The sequence below is a fragment of the Seriola lalandi genome, unplaced genomic scaffold, assembly GCF_002814215.2.
Source record: "Seriola lalandi dorsalis isolate HSWRI2012SDOR001 ecotype SW California unplaced genomic scaffold, Sedor1 jcf7180002054332, whole genome shotgun sequence".
Classification (NCBI taxonomy): domain Eukaryota; kingdom Metazoa; phylum Chordata; class Actinopteri; order Carangiformes; family Carangidae; genus Seriola; species Seriola lalandi.
This window is the reverse complement of record NW_019524885.1, coordinates 987319-1010781: the sequence shown is the minus strand read 5'-3', so window position 1 is coordinate 1010781 and position 23463 is coordinate 987319. Positions and strand designations below refer to the sequence as shown.

Below are 23463 nucleotides of genomic sequence, written 5' to 3'. Positions count from 1 at the left end.
CAAGCCCCTGCGCTGTTCATCACACATCCACTCGTGTACTGTCACTCATGCAGAAACGCAACGCGAGAGGGAGCAGGTTAATAGGCACCATAAATGAATGAAGTTACACTTGGAAGCGGTAACGAGCGGAGAGTAATTGATTATCATTCGGAGAAGACGAGTCCAGCACTAACGGGGTTCACCTGTGGAGGGTCTGTGATTGGAGGGGCATTGCGCGGCACTCCGCCCCCCCCTCGGTGCGCCGCCCGCCTCCCCAAACCCAGAGCGCACACGGCTCCTCAGTACCTTCCTCTACCCCCAGCATAACATGAGCTCCCATCTCTCCGAGCGGACGCACAACGATACAGATGGTTTCATTACGGTATCCCGCTTTACGCTGACCGAAACTGCTGTTGTTTAGGAAGAATCTCCTTCCTCCCCCCCTCCCCGTTACCGGTTGTGGTTCTTTTTTTTTTTTTTTATTTGGATGCGCCATGCAATCTCGCTGGTGGAGTTGTGGCATTCGGCTGGTGGCATGGACGTGGGTTTGGAGTCTGGCTTTGCTCGGAGCGTGGTGCATCCCAGCGAATGAAGGTAAAACCACACACAGAGAAATTTGGGGTTAATGTCACAGCCTTTCAGTACACGACGGGGGTTTAACTGGCACTGACAAGTCTGAGCGGTTAAAGGTCCGTTGTGTGCCTCTGGTGCCCCCAGACCGTCGGTCTCCTTCGAGCTGCCTTTACGCTTGCGACGCCGTTAGACAGAAAAGGAGGTCGCCCATAAAATGAATATGAGCAGATAATGTTTGTGACATCAGTGTCCGTCAGGTCGGTAATTACTGTGTGTTCCGAAATTTAAAAAAGAAGGACCTTTGATCAGAACACGCGTCTCTCCAGATAACCAGTCCTTTGAGGACTTGGCAGCGGCCACAGACGCGCAGTGCGCTGCGAAAATCTCTCTTTTAATCTGAAACATTTTCCTGTGCAGTGAGAAAGGATCACACCCCCCACCCCTCCCCACCCCACCCCCCTCTCCCCCTTGTTTTGAGTTGACAATGACCTGAAGGAATTTGTGGCATTTTAATATAATACAACGCACAATTATTTGGCTCGTGTGCCGGGAGTTTTAATTGTCCTCATAGTTTTTTCACCTCTTATAATAACGGGGACCCTTATGACTGCTTTTTGTGCTTTGTCTCTCTTCATTGTCTTTTAAGGTTATTTCAGGTTCAGTCTGATCTCGCATTCTGTCTGTTAAGGTCTGGACTGAATCCTTGAACCTCTGTGTTCTGTAACATATCAGCCAGTAAGTTCAGTTGTCTGTCAGTCATATTTCTTGTCAGATATTATCAGTTTTATGTTGTCACATGATTTGCTGCAGTTATTTCCATACGCATGCAGTTGGTTGCAAACTGTTAACTAATCAGTTTTCATCTCAGTTGAACTGATGCAAACCTGCACTTCCTCTTCACTGAGTCCAACATGGACATTTGTAACATTGTTTAAAAATAAGAAAAGAGAAGCAGGCCTATGAAAGAGTGTGTCTAATATTGTTCCCACTATTGTCTGCAGACTGAGCAACGTTTTAATAGGTGGGGATGAATGCCATTGTTCGGGGCTATTAGACAGCATTATCCGGGAAAGAGGGAACATTCATCAACCTCCTCATTCTTCACATGGCAGATTTATTTGGTCAAAGTTTAGATTCACAAAAGTAGTTCCCAATGTGTGGCCATGGGACACTCTTGGGTCCCGGAGTGGTTTGCGGGGAAACCTTTGGCAACATATAAAACAGTTAAAGTTCACAGAGGATGTGTAGGTTACCTCTTTGTATCAGTGTAGTGTGGATTAAATGAAAACACTTTATATGGATGTTAACTGTTCCAAAAAAAACAAAAAAGTCTTAAACGTTTACCATTTCACCAAAATCACCTGAAAGGAGTATTATACTTTAAATCTGTCGACATTAATTACTAATGAGGTTTGTTTTCTTCAGTTTACTTGAATTCCCATTTTCTTAAAACACAGCTTTGTTAAAGCCAAGCTTCAAGCTGTGAGAATATTTGTGAATCAATGGCAGCCTGATCATAAGTCTTTGTACTTGTGAAAAAAGAGAGAGCGAGCAAAAGAGAGAGAGAGGGGGAGTTCTCCTCAAAAACATCCACATTTGATCTTTCACGTCTCAAAATTGGTCAGACATCCGCTGTCTTTGTCGTCTTCCTTTGTCGAGCACTGCGGTGTCGCCGCCGAAACCCTGTTTCCTTAAAACCCCCCCCCACCCCCTCTCTCTCTCTCTCTCCCTCCCTCTCTCTCAAATTTTGACTATTTGACCAAGTATGTCTACTTAACTAAACACATAAAATATAACTATTCCCCACCTCACACCTCAAGAATCATTTGCCAGAGGCCGCCATTCAACACAAATTTTAGGCTAATTTGGCACATATTTTCATTGCAATGGATAATCACACCATTGCATGCATAATTGGAGAGGAGAGAGGAAGCCCGTAATTAAAATAGCCGCTATTCTGTCACTGGACTAATTTATTGCAATTGAGAAAGTAAGATTAAACCATTTTTCGGCTCGCTTCAGACATCCTCAAGGAGTCACTGGGGATTTTGGCCACTTGCCCATCTCAGTTTTTTTTACCTTAATATGAGAGGAGCATCCTATCAGGGAACATGCTGAGCTTCTGCAGGGCAACGTGTCCTCACATCACACAGCAGACCTACCTCATCCAACCGGCTTCCTCAAACCCTTAATTTAACTCAATTTGATTTAATTTGCTGCTACGTGCCAACTTTGTTTCTTCATCTGTGACTAATTGAAGGGGGAAAAAAAAAATGAACTGAGAAAAATCCTGATCCCTCCTTTGTGATATTATCATTCTTCTGGCGGTGGGGACAGTTTTCCTGCGGTGGGGCTCCACCACTGATGAATGATGTTGAAGAAAACTGTGCACACTGTGCCAAGTTGATTTATTTTCTCTCTTGAAACGAATCCATTCCTATTTAAGTTGATCAATTTCTGAGAATATCTGGATGCAGACCCAGATGCCTCACATCTGTTTTAGGGATTATTGTGTTCGATTAATAATAACGTCTGACTAATGAGGGTGATCCTGGGTGTGTGTGAGCCCACACATTAGGGAGTTTAAAAAAAGCCATCACTTTGTTTTTCGTTGGTAATGGTGTTGTTCAAATGAGGACGGTAAATTTGGGCAAATTGTAGTAAATGGACTGAAAGAAGTGCGTGATTATCTTGCCTGTGTGTCAGTGTGAGAGCAAGAAGGCAGGCCATTAAGCTTGGAGCCATCCGAGCTAGCATGTAAATGCCACAACCAAATATCACGAGGCACAGACAGGAGGGGAAAAAAGGGCTTAAAGATGCGAATGTGTTGAGATAATGACATGTTTTTATACTTTAAAGATTGGTTTCAGAGGTAAGAGGTAGATACGGTCTCTGACAAGATTGCGTGAAGGATCTCTGAGGTCAAGTTGGCACTTAAACCCGTCACCTGCACCGAGCGCCAAAAATGCGCAATTGAAAATAAAAACCCTGGCAGCCTTGTGCCTTCCAGATGAAATATTCAGTTGTCATTTCAAGGAGAATTTTATCAGTAATCCCTGAGCTGAAAATCCACTTACTCCCCAACATATTTGAAATACTTGGAGTATCCTTGAAGTAATGTCACTACAAGACTTTAAATCACTTCATTCATTCAGCGGTGCTGACTTTTAATAATAAGTTGTGTAGATCATTGTCACAGCTGAGCAGTAACTTGTAAGGTGGTTTGATCCTTAGAGAGAGTGAAAGAGGTAACACATCCCTTATGATCTAGTTCAGCATCACTTATCTCTTCTTTATGGCCTAATTAGTTGTCTAATCGCGTCCTAAGGACATCTTTTATTATTCTCTGTAGAGCAGTGGAGACAGTAAGACTAGAGGAGCATGTGTGTGTGTGTGTGTGTGTGTGTGTGTGTGTGTGTGTGTGTGTGGGGAGGATTTGTACACCCAGTGTGTCTCAGTACCTGAACAAACTCTCACGCTTCATATTTTGTTAAGCTTCCACCACCTTCTCTTTGCGGATGTTTATCCTTTTGCCGACACCGACGCAGGTTGATATGAGGATCAGATGTTTTATAACATGGCTTATCACACACCCTGTGACTGGAGGGATTGTACTCAACAGCTGGTTTAAGATTACGTTTTTGGATGATTAGTGTTTGTATGGTTGGTAACTAACTCCAAACAACAGCAAGAAGTCCTGTAACTCTGAAATATTTTAACTTCACTACCCAGAAATCTTTCAGGGTGAAGTCATCAAGGTGCTTCTTTCTGCTTTTACCAACCTGGCTGGTCTTTATTAAACTCAAGGGAAGAGAAAAAGGAACAGATCTAATAATGTGGAGTATTTAGCGCTCACTCATACTTCATTTTAATTCGTCTGGTCCTGTTGGGGAAAGAACCGACGTATCCAATCGAGTAAAAAGTGTCGGGGAGAAAGAGACGATACCTGTTATTTGCATTACGATGTTACGTTTAAAGAGGATTGCATGAGAAAGTATTACACTGCATATTCATGTAAGAATATTTTTTAATGCTGGGTGTCTTTCTCGTGAATGCGAATACATTTTATCTCAAGGTTTTCCAGCTTGGCCGACCAAGGAAGCAGGTAGCTATTAACTTCAGAGAAGATTGAATATTTTCAAATTAAATTGGACAGTGGCTAAAACTGTATATTCCAGTAGAGGAGCCCCTGTAAGTGGCAGCATGCAGAATGCAGCTAATGAGAAGTTTCTGATCGTAGTTAGACTAGATCACATTTGGCAGAGGGGTTCACTGTGGATTATCTGCATAGAGACTAACCTGAACAAGCTATACTGACGTGAGTAAATGTCTGAAATGCATGCATCTAAGAAGCTGTTGAATTTTTATCGAAGCACTCAGTGATGGTATGATATGATCTGCAGCAAAGGTAGACTTGTTTTTGGAATTTCTGCTAAATCGGGCCTAAAAATTCAGGGGAGTAAAAGATGCCTGATTAATAAACGCTCTGCGATGTGGCTGTTGGACGATCGCTTGGATTTTTGGCATGTTAGAAACTTCGATCAGCTGCCTTGGAGCTTGAGCAGTTCCACAGTCTAATTTCCCACATGACTACTGTCTGTTATAAACTGTAATGAGCTTTTTGAAATATTATTGGAGTTGTATTTTTGGCTAAAAACCTTAGTCTGGACTGGAGAGACCGACCAGACTGTCTGCATCATCCAGCCGTCTGTGTCTCCATATTTTCTCTTTCCTCGACTGTAGAATCAACGTAGAAGATGAATAAAAATCAAGCTTCTACCCAACTTTCCACCAACTTGCATGTAATGGATACTGCTTGGCTTCTATTAGTTGAATGCTCAAATATCTTAACCTGCCCCCATTGCATGGGAAATGGAAAGCTTTGTTAGCGTGACAAAGGATCCCTCAGTTGGACTTTCTCTTTTATTGTTTGAGTACACACCGTGTCAGATGCAGAGCAAGCCAAACGTTATCATAGATGAGATAACGAAAACTGAACTCCGGCCTGAGCAAAATCTGAATGGCGTTTATGACCGTGCATGTCGTGTCACGGCAAACGCAGACGAGTTTTGAAGGTGTTGCAACTTGCAGCCTGAAATGAGATACACCACAATATTCACTGATGTGATTTACTGCGTTCGGCGTCTGTGAAAATGCTGTTCAGGAATTTTTTTTTTTTCACTTTATGCAACTGTAGAGTCATGACCGGGCTTCCAACAAAATGAGCCTCAAGCTGAGATTCAAGTTGATGCTGTAGGACTCAAGATTTACCCTTATTGTGAACCAGACTCTAAAGCTCAGAAACACCAGATAAAAAGGTTGCAGCGAAGAGACACATGCTTTGACTTCTGTAAAATATATCCAGAAACAGCTCTGTGAGGTCACAGATGCCTCTCTCAACAAGAACTTATGTGACTTTTTTTTTTTTCGTCAAAGCAGCAGTCGGACACACTGATAGGGGAGATAAGACAGAATTCTCAAGACTCTATTGTCACCAGTGCTGCACCAGAAGATGGAAACATGTTCTGAGTGCAGTGGTCAGGTAATTGTACTTGACAGCTTTCAACTGAACAGCTAAGAGAGGAGGCTTTTAATGGATCAGTTTGAGTTGAGAGCTGTGTTCAGCCACGTTGCCAGAGAAAACTTCTTGGACAAACATATGACTCCTCAAAATACTCGATTTCCACTTTAACAATAGTGGAATTCAGAATTCAATAATTCAGGGATACATTTATTCATTCATTATCTATTAAGTTTTTTGTGCTGCTTTTCTTGCTTTACCAGTTCAAACAGTGTATTTGCAATTTAGCAAATAAAACACAGCATTACAGTTGCACTCAGCTACATTTTTATGCAGAACACTCTCATAATCCCTTGCAACATAGTAAATCACAATCTCGACAGTATCACGATGTTAAATCAGTAAAACAATGACAGTATGTGAGAGGAATGATAACTACACTGACAGCACAGAGTTGTCACTCATGACAAAACCACACTTTTTATGTAGTGCTGTTGGCTGAAAGCTAGATTTGAAAATATATTTTCCCTGTGCTGGAGAAGCTGTCTGAGTCCCAGCAGAGACAGATTACGACAGGATGCTGCATAGAATATCGGAAACCACCTGGAAAAGTTGTGTTGCTGACGATGATATGAAAAAAGGAGCAGGTCTGTTGACATTGATTGTCTGACATCAGAAAAGAGTGAGTAGTAACGTGTAACAGTACAATAATAAGAATAATGATGCACATACACCTCAGGCACCCAGAGGTGGGGTTGCTCCAGCACCCCTGCTTCACACAGCTCTGGCTGAGCGACGTCTCGAGGTGCAGTCTCCTCAGGACCACCAGCTTCTTATGTAAACGGCACATCAACACACAGCTGTGAAAACTTAGCTCTTTATCCCCAATGGCTTTTTACATGTTGTAGTGGACACACAAATTGGTAATCAAATTTTTATTTTCTTTTACTTTTTAAAAAAAAAATTTTTACTTGTAAAATGTAGTTTGGGAGTTGGAGGGGTGTGTAATTGGGGGTTGCGCCATGGGTGGGCAGTGCACCCCAATGCAGCATTTTGTTTTTGTGAACAAGATGCACAAAACAGCATTTCAAGTAAAGAGTGTTTAAAAAAGCCACAGCTCATAAAACAACACTCCAGGCTGTGTCGGGTGTTATATTATATTAAACAAATGGAAAATGCTCTGTATTCTTCCATTCAGCCTTTAGGACACATTTTAAACCAAGACCAGGATTCATTAGATTTGAAATAGGAAATTTGTTTTGCAAACCAACAGAAATCTTGTTAGTCGTGTGAAGATTTACGACATCATTACAGATCAGGCGCCCTATTTTTGATACTTATTTTAAAAAAAAACCTGTTTGAATCTACACAGCGAGCAGCCTTTGTGATGCACCCGGAACAAACCTTGACCTTCATCAGCCGAACACTTACAGTGACTGTAAATGGCTTTATCTTCAGTGAATGAGTGAACTTCTAGAGAATGTTAGAGGCTGGATTTTTAAGATAAGAAGGTAAAGCTTTCAGCTTTGTGCTTTTTCTGATGAATTGATTGGTCGCTTGTCTGTACTGTGTCCTGACTGTGTTTTTGACTTTTAACAGTGAACCTGCTGGATTCTCGCTCTGTGATGGGGGACCTAGGATGGGTGGCCTACCCTAAGAATGGGGTAAGTGTGACCACTGCTCAGAAATTGTTTTCATGTTTCTTACTTAATTTTGAAGTTGTCAGTGGATCACAGTGCCTTTTGTTATTGAGGTGTTGTTTTTCCTCCTGTTGTGTATAGGAACTTCGATGTGTTGTCTACACGGCTTTTGAAACCATTAATACTCCTTATGACATGAAAACACATCAATAATATACAGTTGAATTATCTTCATCATCAGCAATAATCAAAATTGTGGAATAATAGAGGATGATCAAAAATGTAGTTGACTATATCTAAAAATAATCATGTGTCCATCTGAAACGAATGAGCAGCTTCAGCACTGTGCGCACATTATTGCTAGTTTAAGGAGGAAAACTCACTTTCTGTGGGTATGACGAAAGACATAGGTAACTTCATGATTTTACACTGAAGTGCAGGTACTTCATTTGTTTTATCAAGGTTAAAGGTCATTTCATTTCCAAGAACTCTCAGTTCATTATCAGAGTAAATTGAATTCATGAATAAGATATTGAAAGTCACCATGGAATATATTATTCTCAAGCCAGGAAGTGAATTTCCATTTCCAAGTATTCCCAGGACGATGGCTAATTAGAGAATTACTTACTAGAGTTGGAAAATAGTTATTTCATGGTGGGATATAGTGTATTTTAATGAAAAAGGAGTGGTGTTTAAAAACATCTAATAATGTGTCCTGGAGTTTCAGGACTGCATCTCCTCATGAGACAGTAGTCCGCAGCCCACTCTGTCACCTTTCTTTGGAAGAATGTAATTCCCTAACTTCAAGGGGGTCGATAGTGCTGCGTTCGGAATTCATTTGTGCATCCATTTGATCCACACGGAAAAATCCCTCACATAGTCGCAACTCGTGTTGGCAAACACGGAGCTATACACGCCGGACCGATAGTGCTGACCTTAGCGCTTTCTCAGCTCCCCGGTATTCAAATCACGGCCCACTCTGTGGCTGTATGTAGATGGGAGAGATAGTGCTGACAAAAGCAGCCGTATGCACAATCATATTAATGAAGATGTGATTATGGTGTGTGTGTCTGTGTGTGTGTGTGTGTGTGTGTGTGTGTGTGTGTGTGTGTGTGTGTGTGTGTGCTTTCGACAATGCAACTGCATAAATAATTGCATTCAGGGAGGGAGAGAAAATTAAAGACGGTGAGGATCTCATTGTGGCATTCTCTCTTATTAGCCGTTTTGTTTTTACTCGGCCGCAGTTTCAGGTGATTGAAATGTCTTTTTTTTTTTTTCTGTTTAACTTGTTGTCTGACACTGAATTGACAAACTCGTCAGACAAAATAAATAATCTTTTCCCTGTTTGCCATTTGGCAACAGAAGTTATACATGTTGGCAATTATAATTCTTATCATGTTCGCTAATTATACGACTGTGCCCAATCTGCAGCATACTCTCGCACCTTCTGCACGCGCACACACACGCATTCACACTTGGCAGCCGCAGTCTACCGTAGCTAAATAAGATATTGAGGAGCCACTGAAGGTTTTTTTTTTTGTTTGTTTGTTTCTTCTTCTTCTATTTTTTAGTCTCATGCTCCAGATGGTTTGTTTCATCCCTTATTTTCTCCTCCTCCCTTCAATCCCCATCATCGCCTCCTCTTTTTTTTTTTTCTGGCTCAGCTCTCATCCCTGTTCCTCCCATCCTTCCATGCCCTCCAAACATTTGTTTGACTCTGTACTCCCATTTTCGTCTTATTCTTGTCATCTGCTTTTCATTTTTTACATTTTTTTTTTTTTTTTATCTCACCATCTTCTCCCCGCTCCTTTGTGTGCTGCTTCCAAAGTGTCCATATGCTTCCAAAGTTCTTGAAACATGCATTTAAGCTTGGAGGAGATGAGGTAAAATAAGCCTTTAAAAAAATCTTTGAAATGTGATGGATGAACATGAAATGTTTGAACACTATTCAGCGAAGACAATAACACTGATGTAGGAACTTGAAACTCAAGATTGTTGATTGTGAAACATGGATATTTTTAAATCTCACTGAAAGGGCTTCTCTTCTCAGTGGTGAGACCTATTTTCTTCTTTATACACACAGCACTATTTAAACTGAAATTACAAAGGCCTTAAGAAGCACCCTTTTGTAAAATCTAAATTTGCTCGATGAAGATGTTCGCACATCTAAATGTCTTGGATGCATGTGTGTTGGAAAGTGTCGCTTCCGTCTTGAAGAAAAGAAGAATATCCCGCACACTGCTCTGGCTCTGAATCACAATTTATTGATCGTCCTAATGTGTTGGTCTCTTTAGACCTTCATCAGAAGTATTTAAAACAGTTCTTACAACCACAATCTTAAATCGATAATGCTCCATCTTCTGTGCCCAGGTGTGGGACAGTTGTTCTCCCCTTGGAGTGTCTTTCAATCATAGACAGATAATTCACGATCAAATCTATTTTCCAAGATTATTTACAGCAGCTTTGTAGCTTTCATAAGTCATTTAAAGTATGTAATCGTATGAGCTATTAGTATCTTGAGTGGTAGATCTATAAAGTCCCTAAACTTCTCAGATCAGGACATGCCATGGAATATCATCATTCAGTCCTTTGGGGGACAGCGTTTGCAAATTAAATATCTAGTGTACTTCTCTTCTGTTAAGGATTTCATCAATGTTACTCCCTCTCTCAGGTAGAGTAAAATCTAATTTGGAGATCCAGCTTGAAGACATCACAGCTAGCAGACGACCAAAGTAAAATTTTGCCTTGAGGCGGCCCGCTAGCAGGTTAATCTGGCAACGTGGAGACAGATGTGGTGTGAGACAGAGGTGGAGAGAAGTCAGATTGAGATGGAGAGCTGCAGACAGTCAGACCGTGACAGGCCGAGACAGACGAGCAGTGTGAGAGAGAGAGAGAGAGAGAGAGAGAGAGAGAGGAGAAACCAGACTTCCTGTGACCTCGAGAATACAAGTCCTCTGTCTCGTCCCGTTTCGAAGTAGAGGAGTGAAAATCAGTGCTGAAGGTAGAGAAAAAAGAGAAAGAGGGCATGTGGGGAGTCAAGAAGACAAAGATAAATTGGAGAAAGAGACAAGGCAGAGGAGAGAATGTGTGGCATTTCAAGTGTCTCTAGAGCATAATTACTTTTTGCCTCCTCCCCATGTCTCATTGTGGGTGTCTGACAGCAGCACAGCAGATGAGGTTGATGAGGGTTTTGGATGGAGGATACAGAATAGATTGAAATAGTTGTAGACAGATTTCAGTGCAATTAATTAACACTTGAGAAACAGACAGAATGTTGGACATTATTCAAATGCTGTTGTTTTTTTGTGCTAACACAGAAAACAGGATAATTAGGAAGAAAACAGCTGCCAAAGTTCAAAAAAGTAATTTAAAACTCCACATTAAACTTATATTACAAGACATTTAGTTGGTATTTAAAAATCTCATAATTGGAATTTCAGTTAGCTAATGAAAGTTTGAATCCTTAGCATTTATATTAGTGTAGTGTTTGACAAAACAGGGGGACAAGACCTGAAGATGAAGATAAAAAAAAATTTGCCCATTATGACTATTTGGCTGTCAACCCTTTGTCATCTAATACCTCCATTACTTCATGTTCCTGTTGCTTCGGAGGAGTGCAGGTGGGTGGGCTGCCGATCATATGACATTAGGTGGATGCTTTTATCTGCTGCATCATGAATGGACAAGAATAAAGTAAGAAAAATCAGGAAGGAAGGTGTCATTAAAGGGATATATCTCTTAATATGGATTATTTTGCTGTCAAATCCATCTGTCTCCATTACCGCCCATCAGTCCTTCAAATCCAAGAACCATTTTAATGCTGTCCTCATCTGAACATTAATAGGCAACGGTTACTGGGTGTGTAACGGCCCTGACACACTAAGCCACAGCCACAAAGAAGCTGGCGCTGACAAAGGCCGACTGATGAAAACCTCTGTGTCGCTTTGCGTCACTTCAGTTCTTCTGTTAAAACTTAAATCAGAAGAAAACACAAAAGCTGTGGCTGATGGCTGACATGCATCTCCTTCTGAGCCTGAGTGAGGAAGAAGTAGAAAAACCCCAAGACTTGGCATCGCATAAACACGATGAAGCCCAACATACCCCACCATTTTCCCACCACTGAATCTGTTTAAATGGTTATGATACGAGCTGAGAATATGTCTGCCAAAAAGTTGCAAATGAGTAGCATTGTTTTGTCTTTGAATGATCAATTTGAAATAGAAATACTGTATCTAGTTACAGTCATTATTTTGAGATTGTGATTTAAATTGATTGTGATTATTATGCCTCAGCGCGGGGGACAGCCAGGGCTTGAGGCACTATGTTTTCGGGTTCTCCGTCCGTCCGACCGTCCCATTCCCGTGAAAGCGACATCTCAGTAACGCCTTGAGGGAATTGCCAGAAACATTTAACTGGACTGATGAACTGATTAGATTTTGGTGGTCAAGGGTTATGGTCACAGTGACCTCATAAAACACGTTTTTGGCCTCTTGATTGTGATATCTCAAGACTGCCTCGAGGCAATTTCTTCAACTCTTGCACAAACATTCACTTGGACTCGAAGATGAAGTTATTAGGTGGGAAAAGGTCAAACTTCAAAGTCATGGTGACCTCGCGTTCTTGTGGATGTGATCTGTCACGAACCCCGAGAGGGAATTTCATCACATCTGGCACAAACATTCATATGGGCTGAAGGAAGTATTTCCTGCAACTTGGCTGACTGGTGGAGACATAAAACCGTTGGGCAGTTATTATAGTTTTCTATACATTTCTATACTGCAGTTGTGCTCTACACGGAAAGGACAACTTTCAAGCAACATTGGTGAATATTCATCAGGAAAAACTAAGCATTTTTTTCAATTAAGATGCTGTATGTGTGGTATCCTTGCTATTATTCAGTTAAATTCAAATATAGTCATTACATTGAAAAGTGGTTACATAGTTGGCCAGTTACAGTAATGATGACAAACTGCTGGGTTGGGAAACGTGCGTTATGTGTATGTTGTTTTATGACATAAACTGAGCCTAAAAGAAAAACAAAAAAGAAAACAAACAACATTTAGATGTCAGACTGACAACCTCTAATGATTCAGCTGACAGCTCTGCACTGGTAGTGGCTAACGTTAATGTTAGCTTCATACAGTAGACAGGACACACACAGCCTCGCTGATATGAATCCTGGAAGTCCTGATTCAGATCTTTTCCAATAATAAGCTGGAACAACAGTTTGAAAGTGTAATTTTGAGATTCCACCAACTCTGTTCACCAATAATCCGTCTTTCACAGTCAATGTGAAATGATGCCTAAAGTATGTTTGCCTCTGCGAAGGGGGGGGGGGGGAATAAAGTGAAACCACACTAAATTGATTTACTCGCTGATTCGCCAGACTGAGCAGCCAGTTTGAGAGCTCTCTTTCAGCATGCTCACTTGACCATAGATAAGGGCAAGCCAGCATCAAAGGTGCTGAACACACCGCAAAAACTCAACGCTCAACGATGGCCCAGTGACAGCTAACAGTTGACTCTGAACTATCTGTCCCTAATGAGGAAGAGGAGTGGCTGTTTGGACAGTTGAAGGAGTGTTTGCTTAGAGATTCATCGTACCACAGCTCTTATGCCATTCAACGGAGCCTCTCTTTGTCCCTCAGCACATTACTGTACCGTGAAGGAGGGAAGACAAGGAGAGGTAAAAGGGACAGAGGAGAGGAGAAAGATAAGAGAATGGTGGAGATGAACTAGAAGAAGTGTGACGGGGGGGGGGGTTTAAGAGCGGAGAAAGGGAGAGCAGTGGACATCAGGGACAAGGAGGAAGACGAGAAGACAGACGCCGCAAGTGGAAGGAGGCGAGATGGAGAAGTGGGGGAAGTGGTTGAACAGCGTTTCTGGGTTAGATTTAAGATTGGATAATTAAAGGAAGAATAGAGGACACCGAGAAAATGATGATAGACATGGATGAAATGAAAAGGCAGAGGAATGAGGCATGAGAAGAGGGTTGCTGGAGTGGATGAGATGGAGGCAGAAATCGTGGGGGAGGGGGTGGGGGGGATTGTATGAGTAAGGCGGGAGAAGGACAGATCTATTATAGTGCCATGGCAGTCAGTGGTAATGGGGGGTAATAATGAGTTGCAGACAGCTTTATAGACTTGGAGCCAGGAGGGCACTCAGCACAGCCACAGGGGGTCTGCAGTGACGGATGTGACACGTGGACCCACGAGCACACCCGCACACACGATAGTCAACAAAACAAACGCACACTAATGAGGAGGTAGAAGGATGCCTATGGGGACCGTTCAGTGTAGGGAGCAAAGAAGGGAAAGGGCAAAAGACGGAGAAGAGTCGAGGCTAAAGGCTGTGAAGGAGGTCTGAAAGGGCTGAAATTATGATCCTCTGATTATTGGGACCATTTACCTCCATTGGGACCCAAAACTCTCAGACCGTTTTTTTTCAAAAATTTTTTATTGTTCACAATAAAGCATCAAATTCACTCAGTGGTATGAAGCCATTCAGATCATTTTGGTTTTGTGTCAACATTGTGAGATTTTCTGCCTCTGAAAACACTCTAATACAATGTGAGTACAAGGGATTTGGTTGGTGTTATTCAAAGCTTTGGAAAACGTACATTTAAAAACCACAAGAGAGACAGTTCTTTTTTGGAAACAGTGTCCTGGTTACTCGGGATAATTCAGTCTTTGTTTTCGACAATTTCTCTAGAAACTCAATCCTTGAAAGTAGTGGTTGCAATATAAACTGTGGTGCAGCAAGCTGGGGGTTTTCTGAGTTACAGTGACATTATTTTAAGGAGAAACAGCAGAAATCTCTGAAATATATCTGTAAACCTCAGCAGGTAATTATGAAAGTATCTGCATGGCTAGATACCACAAGGGATACGCAGGGAAAAGTCTCATTCTTGGACTTTGAGTGAACTGACCCTTTTTAAAAAGAGGTTGTGTGAATTGCATGAAAGGTGAGGTGGGTGCACTGAAGATTATACTATCACATTTTTTTAAAACAAAGGGGCAGTGAACTGCTTCACAGAATCATTGAGAGATGAAAAGCAGCATCAGAAACAGAATTACATTTTAAAACAGTAACAGCTATTTAGTGCATGCTTGGATTTCTATAGCAGCTCACATTATCAGCATGGGTGGTCCTGACCCTGAGTGTGTTTGCTCTGTGCACCGAGCTTTGTGTTTGACCTCTGAGGACCCTGCCCACTTAATACCTTGTACTATGGTCTTTAAAGACCCCATGAAATAAGCTCTTGAACTTGCTAGAAAACAGCTGCTTCCTGGAAAATCGTGCATGCTCAGTGGCCACATCGTGGTGCAGGAGTGGGTGTAATGAAAAAGGTCCTACCAATCAAGTCTTTGTCTACATAAATAAAAGCCCTTCATTTTTTTTTTTTTTTACTTTTTTACATGAGCTGCAGCCCTTCTGTTTTGATACATCACATCAGGGAAGTGAGGACACCATTTAATTGAAAGCAAAGGTTCTAACCCTGCTAACCTTTATTGGAAGTGTGTGTTTCTAAGCTCGTTTCATATTAGGGTATTTATATGCAAACTAATGGCTCATGGTAAATCATTGTTTGATGACTCAGTTTAAAGAGTTAGCTTATGCAAGTGTCGTGTCCCATTTCCATTAGTAATCACTGACACTATTAATACAGTCGAGCTGCAGAGTGGGAAAATTTCCAGTGGCAACAATGGCAACCACGCGTCATCCACAGACACTGAACCCGTTTGGTTTCCAAGCAAAACCAGAGAAGGTCATCTGTTCAACTCCCTGCTGGGCTACCAATAGTGATTGGTGTGTGTGTGAGTGTGTGTGTGTGTTTGTGTGTTTGTTAAGCTGTGTAAAGCTCAGAGCAGGCTGGTGGATCTGTGTGATCTAACCAGTAAGAGGCTTAATGTCTGCACTGGGACTGACTGGGCTAGAGTCTGGGAGAGATAGTGACTCTGTCACAGACGAGCATGCACAGATATGTTTGTTCATCTATACTTGCGAGGACCCTCATCAACACAATGCATTTAACCCCTTAACGTTATCCTAAATCCAACCTTAACTCTTAAGCCATGTCTGAACCCTCAAACAGTCTCTCATTGAGTTGATGATATTGAAAATGCCTTCACTTTCTAAAAATGTCCTCACACTCAAAGCCTGAAAATGGTCACCACAATGATAGAAGTACAAGATTACAAATACACACACACACACACACTAAGGCATGTGCAGTTAACAACGCTCATAACTGTCTAATAACACTTTACAATGCCTGCGTTCATCCACAAATGGTTCAGGAACTGCATGATAATAACCATAAAACAAGAGATAGATTAAAGCAGGGAGGGATAAAAAAAATTTAAAAAAGACAGATGGTGAACAAGACAGAGAGAAGAGAGAGAAAAGACAAAGACAGAAGGTTGTACACAACAGCTACAGCAAGAATTGATTAATATGGGCTATTAAGCTATAACACCGGATCATAGTCTGGTCCCTCTAGCCATATTACAGTGACATGATGAAGCGCCTGTATTAGCCATGGGAGAGTGCTAGTGATGCAGATAATAGCCATGTCCCAGGAGACCAGCAGAGGGAATTAATGCTGCTGTCTGACACACACAGGCATGGATGCAGATGCTCACATACACACAAGCTTTGAACACTGACAGGATCATTTACATATATCCACACACACTGGCAGGAATGGACACAAACACACAGTTAATAGACGTATGGCTATACAATACACACAGATGACCACACCTATAAGTGCACGTTAATTATTTTTTTCGCTGACGAGAACTCCGCCTCTCATTCATGGTAAATGCATATATGGCCCATAACACTATCTCATTGTCAGAGGAAATGAGGTGGAAGGGATGAGGATTATTCTTCTATCTATACCTTGACACACTGATACACACTGAGACACTCTCTCTCTTTCTCGATCTCTCTCTCTCCCTCTTTAAAATTCGCTCACCACTCTTAAGCCATTCAAAAATGCATACCTCAGTTTTGGCACAGATTTTTGATTCTGTGCTTTGAGGATTTGATCCATGTTTTCCCACAAAACCCCTTAAACCAGGGGTCCCCAAACTTTTTCCTGTGAGGGCCACATAACTTTTCCCTTCTCTGATGGGGGGCCGGGTTCAGTTTGTAACAGAAAAAGTGTGACGATCGCAGGGGTGCCTAAACGTAAAAATGTATTGTTTTCTAGAAAGCCACACATAACCAAATAACCCTTTCCGGGTTCTTCACAGAAAAAAAAGTCAGGAAATAAATAATAACACTATTAATGAAATAAATAATAATAGTTCAGGGGGCCGGGCCAAATGTGGGGGCGGGCCGTATCCGGCCCGCGGGCCTTAGTTTGGGGACCACTGCCTTAAACAAAGGTCCATTTACTCAGGTACTGTACACAAGTTAATGTTTCACAACAAACAAACAAACAAATGTCCAACATATGAATATAAATTTGTGTATCTGTTTTTGTGTATCACTTTCCCATAAATCATCTCCAGACTCCTCAGATTTATCTCGTCATGTGGTTTAGAGCCCAGATCCCCAGGTTGAAAATATTGGACTAAACTAAGCGTATTTGAAGTAGTTAAAACTAGCTCTGTTTGACCAGCTGAAACAGTAAAATGCTACTTACACTTTTACTTTTGATACTTTAAGTACAATTTGCTTGTATCAACAAAAAAGTACCAAGCTTCTATACCCAGCTACATCCCTGTTATTAAAGAGAAGTGATCCTGTTGTTGTTTTATCTTTCCACTCTTTCTTCCCCTCCTCCCTCGACTAAACTCCATCTTCTCTCTGTCTCAGTGGGAAGAGATCGGTGAAGTAGACGAGGACTACGCCCCCATCCACACCTACCAGGTGTGCCGGGTCATGGAGCAGAACCAAAACAACTGGCTCCACACCAACTGGATCCTGACCGAGGGCGCCCAGCGGGTCTTCATCGAGCTCAAGTTCACCCTGAGAGACTGCAATAGCCTGCCCGGCGGGGTGGGAACCTGCAAGGAGACGTTTAACATGTATTACTACGAAACAGACGGGGACGAGGAGGAAATGGAGGAAGGAGAGATGAGAGACGGAACGGGGATGACGGAGGAGGAAGACAGGGCGATGAAAGAAAGCAGGTACATCAAAATTGACACCATAGCAGCCGATGAGAGCTTCACGGAGCTGGACCTGGGGGACCGCGTGATGAAGCTCAACACTGAAGTCCGCGATTTAGGTCCTCTGACTCGGAAAGGCTTCTACCTGGCATTTCAGGATTTGGGCGCCTGCATCGCTTTAGTCTCGGTGCGGGTTTTCTACAAACGCTGCCCGTTTCTAGTGAAGAGTCTGGCCGAGTTCCCCGACACCATCCCGGGCTCAGAGGCCTCGCAGCTGGTGGAGGTAGTGGGCCGCTGCGTTAATAACTCCCTGCCTTTATACGAGCCCCCCAGGATGCATTGCAGCACCGAGGGAGAATGGCTGGTGCCTATCGGGAAGTGCGTATGCCAGCCGGGGTTTGAGGAAATCAACGGATCCTGTAAAGGTGAGAGAGGAGAGTTTGTTTGTGTTTTTTTTCCTAATGTGGGAATATTTTGCTTTTTACTTTTCACATCGTTGTCCCGTGTTCACATCTCTGGTCTTGTTATATATGAGCGCACATTCATGTGTGCGCTTCCCTTTGGGTTACTGTCTTCAACCGGTGTGTTTATTTTTTATTTCCATGCAAATGTTTGTTTTTAGTATTGTGTGCTAGAGTGTGTGCATGGATCTGTTTATTCTTTTACTAAGAGTGATTCTCACTGTGTGAACGTGTGCGTCTGCGTGTGTGTGTGTGTGTGTGTGTGTGTGTGTGTGTGTGTGTGTGTGTGTCTCTCTCTGGCTTAGTGCAGGGTATTCCCCTGAGCCCTGCAGCACTTTGCTGCTCTCATACAGCCGCTGTTCTTCTCCGTCTCGAGCCCCAAACATTCCCACCGCTGACCTTAACTGCCATTTCCACGGGCACCCAGGGCCTCTCTATTTTTCTCTCCTTCTCTCCTCTCCAATCTTCCCCTGTGCTGTCTTTAAATTACTCAATTTTCAGACTCGCACACTAGACCCTACTTGTGCAACCAAGAGCGGCTCTGAGTGGCATGGAGAAATTTCAGAAAAAATTCCAGAGAACGGTTATCGTGGGGGCATGAAGCTGTGTGGGACAGAAAATTGAAATGTGTGATTATCTGGTAGCTCTTGAGTGTTTCATCTCTTCACACAATGTTCTGTCTCAAATGATGAACTAACTTTTTGCTGTTCTAATTTTGTGTGTATGTGGTGTAGAAAAAAATCTGAATTATATAAACCCACTCCATAACAGAAAATAATTCTTTGTCCTCCTTTACGCTCTATATTGAAAACAGGAATACTGGTTTGTAGCCTGAAACCCTGTCCAACTAGCCACGGCTCAAGTACGGAGACACCAGATATACTGTATTATTCCTGCGCCGCAAACCTTGTATGACGCACAAATCAGAAAACTGGCTTGAACATAGAGGAAGCTGGTTAGTGGTGTGCATGGCAGCGGCAGATTCAGGGAAGACTATATCTGAATTTCTATTGAATTCATCACGCAATGCCTCCAGAGAGTCCAACACCTCAATCGGTTCATTATAATCAAATGGTAAAACAGAGTGGCTATGTAACAAACCACCCTGAGCTTTACTTCATCAGACATGGAATCTCTGCGGGGAGATCATTAGGAAATAGCTGTCAGTAGGCCACTGGCCTGCCTGGAGTCATACTGCAGCAGACTGTGCAGTCACCCAGACTGTTACAGGTCTGTGGCTGACAAGACGATAAAACCTTGTGGTGTTCGGCAGTAATACCTGAGAGCTCATTTAATTCTGTATCAACAAAGTTTATGCATATTAGAAAAGGAAGAGCACTGAGGATATTATGTACTGCACGAGCGTACCACTACAGGAACACTGAACTCGGAAGAGACATACATGTGCAAGAATAAAGATGTTTGAGCGTCTGAATATTACTGTGATTACCACTCATTAGCTTTCTGCCCAGTTATGGCGCAGCTAATTATGCTTTACAGACTTGTGCCTTTTGACTAATCTGGTTTGACCAGTCAGGTCAGCCGGAGCCTGCTGGAGAATATTAAGAAGTACACTCCATGTGCAGTAGTTCCATCCAAGAATAATGGAATCTTGTGGATTTAATGTTCCATGTAAGCATTTTTCTTTTTCCATTCTGTTGCTCTAGGACTTGTATCTTCATCATTATTGGCAGATCGCTCTTAGTTTTACTTGTGTATTAGTTGATGGCATGTTAATGTTTACTGCACACAAAATACTGTAGACTGCAGGCTTGTTTTCTCCAGTTTTTAACATGATAGTGGCGAGGCTCTAGGGATGGCGGTGTTAGTAGATTAATTGGTCGGTCCACCCACCCACCAGACAGAAGTATTTCAACAACTACAGGGTGGATTCTGATGCCATTTTGACATACAGACATTAAATCTCCGGAGGATGGATCCTTATGACTTTAGTGACTTTCCCCTTAGTGCCACCATGAGGTTGTGGTCCAATATAATATGAAATATCTTAAAGAGTACTGGATGGATCGTGATATAATAACTTGGTATAGATGGTCTCCTTCTGATGATGCCTTAACGTTTCATCTTGTGCCATAATCCTTTTCTTTGTCCAATACTTTATGACTAATTACCTGCAAAGTGAACGGCTTTCCCATCAGCCTCACCTGTGCATTGACCTTAGAGCTGATTAGCGTCTTACTATTTTCATTGTGAGCTTGAGCATGCTAATGTTAGCATTTAGCTCAAAGCAGCCTCAACGAGCTGCTGGCATGGCTGTAGACATTTAGTCTTGTTATTCTTAGGAGAATTTTCTTCTTCTTTGAAGTTAAAGGAACATACTTTCAATAAATAATTTACCATACATTAGCTGCATCGCTCCAGCAGCTACGTCATGTGAAAGACCTTAATGTGCACTATTGTAGTTTTAGAACTTTGTGCAAAAATAAAAAAAAATGAAATCCAGCTCATTGATATATAAGTAATATTTGTTGTAAAGTTTTCCTTCTGTCTTCGGCATACTGTGCATACTGTCTGTATGTGTGTCATACAGCTGAGATCGAAAACAAAATGGAAAAAAAAGGTTGCTAAAATACTTTTATTCATAAGCTTTAGAAGCATATAATTGGAAATGTGTTTCAATGTGGGTCAAAAAACTCTTGGTAAGGACAGCAGCAAAGATTAAAATTGTATTTTTGTTTCAAGAAACATAAATAAAAAAAACACAACTGAGTCTGTTCTGGTGTAGACTGAGCTCAAAAGACACAGCCAAAAAGTAGTGTTCCCTTTGTGCCCCTATTCACAAAGGGGTGTAAAGGTGTTTTATGACACTGTAATAAAATCCGACCCTACCAGCATGCCTTGCAAGAAGCTGACAGTGTGTTTGATGGCCTGTTTTCACTGTCGTGTTGCAGCAGAGCAAAGTTTCAGGGTTGCAGAACTGATTTTCATTTTAATGAGTTTCAGAGTGTTTTGCTTTCCAGGAAGATGAAGTTTTGTGATATGCAAATTTTTGCCATTGGTTAAACATTTCCAAATAAAAGCGCCTCCAGTGTATACAATAAAATTGATTGAATTTCTTTTTTTTAATCATCATGGTCATATGTAGAGCAAAATGAAGTGAACATACTCAACAGTAAGCTGTCAGAGTAGAACGTACTCCTCATAAATTAAAGGTGGAGTAATCAATCCTAATCCTATTCACTTTTTGTCAAATTCAGTGAATATCTCCTCATAGTCCGATAGCTGTCTGTTCTGTGTGTGTGCTATAAAAAATGGCTATATGAATGCAAAACAAAGAAAGTAGCTCAGACCAAGCCACATAATACTATTCCAGCAACACGGCTTGTGCACAGGACAAGGCGAAGATGAACAGAAGAGAGGAGATGGGGGGAAAGTGGGAGTGAGAAATGGTAAATCGAGGACATGTTAACGGATAATGCAGTAAAGGAGCAGTCTACACTTCTGTTGCTACCAGACTGTGAGGAGTTTTGAATCGGATTGATGGGGACTGCAGACGAGGGACCGGCAGTGACATTCAGGCGAGTGCATGGAAGAATAGTTTTAGTTTTGCTAAGGTTTGTAACAGCTAAACCCAACTGGTTAGTTGGCAAGCAGGTACTTGCAAACTACTTGCCCCTGGATGTTCGGCTTACTTTCTAGTTTGCCAAGTTGTGTTGTTGCTGTGATGTTAGCTATAGCAGCAGGAGAGTTGTGTCGCTGTTTGTCGGCTGGTGGGTTGGTTAAGGGAAACCGTCTTGTCCTCTCTGCATGTTAGCTTTGCAGCAGGGACTGGAGGAACAGTTGTTGCTGTCTCTTTGTCTGCTCTGTATTATGGTATTTGTCCATAAAGCTTGTGAATGATTTTATAGCCACAAAGACCTAAAAACACAAGTTTGCTAGCGCAAGGCAGTTATGGATGCATCTTCGAAAGATATGTCAGCTAACGTGAACTTACTTGTTATTTTTATTTTTTATTACAAATTTGTTTTTTCTTCAGCTACCAGAAAGAGGATCCACTTTCACGGCGTAGCTATAAGACGTTGTGGTTTCCATCATTATGTTGTTGCCTTGGCAATGCACATACATTATTTTGGGGGAGCACATGTTCTGAAGGAACACTGAAGAGAGGGGTGTATTTGTTTTGCAGTTGAGTTCAAATATCAACAGTCTTTCTTCAGCATTCCACCTTTTAATGAAGCTAAGCTACAGGATGACTTTCTTTTTTTTCTCGTGGTTTTCGTATGCAGATGAGACCGTTAAACTGACAGCCTTTGAAACGGTCTACAGAGAGAAACATGGCAGGGCTTCCGCTCTCTCGGCTTTGTAACCATATGTGTTCGCTGCCTTAGCAAACACTTTTTCATGTGTGTTTCAGTCACTCACATTAGCGTATGAAGTGTTGAATCCTGTTTTGGAGACGTTGAAAGAGTGCCTGGACTCCATACTGCGAGGAGTTATGTGTTCAGTGTCGTCTTTTTTTGGGGGGATGGTTTCTGGTTGCCTTTCAGATGTGGAACATCTGCCAAGCTGGATTGGAAAACCTGCGCTGGATGTAGTGGTTTAATTTTCTCCCCATTATGTCTTCTTTGCCCTCTCTGTGAATGTCAGTGTGTTTTTAAAAAGGGTAGAGATGGGTTTTTTTTTTAAAAAAGAGATGGAGCTTTGGTAATAACCAGAGTTTATTTGATCGCCCGTTCAGCCTTTTCAGTTAATGTTTTAAGCATGCTTGTCTCACTGTAGACTGTGAATCAGTGGGTTGCAGGTCAGAGTACAGTACAATGTGGGTATTTGAGAGTAAATGCGTAAGTCTGTGTGGCTGTATTGGCTGCGTGTGCTGCCTAGTGGAGCATGATTTAACGCAGCCTTTGTGAATGTAGGACAGAACTCATTATGGACACCTCTTTCTCATCCTCTTTGTCTTTCTTTCCTCTCGTTCTGCTGTTCTCATTCTCACATCGCTACTCTTCCTCTTTCCTTCTTTTCCCCTTTTCCCCTATCATTCGTCGTCAATCCATCTCCCTCCCTCGTTCTCTTCTTCTTTATTGCTGCCAACTACATTAGCACTTTCCTGTCTTTTACACTCTTGCCAATGCCTCTCACTCTACACCCCCCCCATTTTTTTAAAGATCTGTCCATCTTCTCCAGCTCCCTACCCCCCCCCCC

General features: G+C 42.0%; 1 protein-coding gene across 1 annotated transcript in view; it reads left to right on the top strand.

Moving 5' to 3' along the window:
• Positions 1–334: 334 nt before the first annotated feature.
• Positions 335–23463, top strand: part of unm_sa34860 (un-named sa34860) — a 68505-nt gene continuing 45376 nt past the window's right edge. Inside the window, exons 1-3 of the mRNA XM_023407276.2 lie at positions 335–573; positions 7673–7737; positions 17544–18264. Coding sequence (XP_023263044.1) covers positions 474–573; positions 7673–7737; positions 17544–18264 — 886 coding nt within the window. The 5' untranslated portion in view covers positions 335–473. The remainder of the gene's footprint in view (positions 574–7672; positions 7738–17543; positions 18265–23463) is intronic.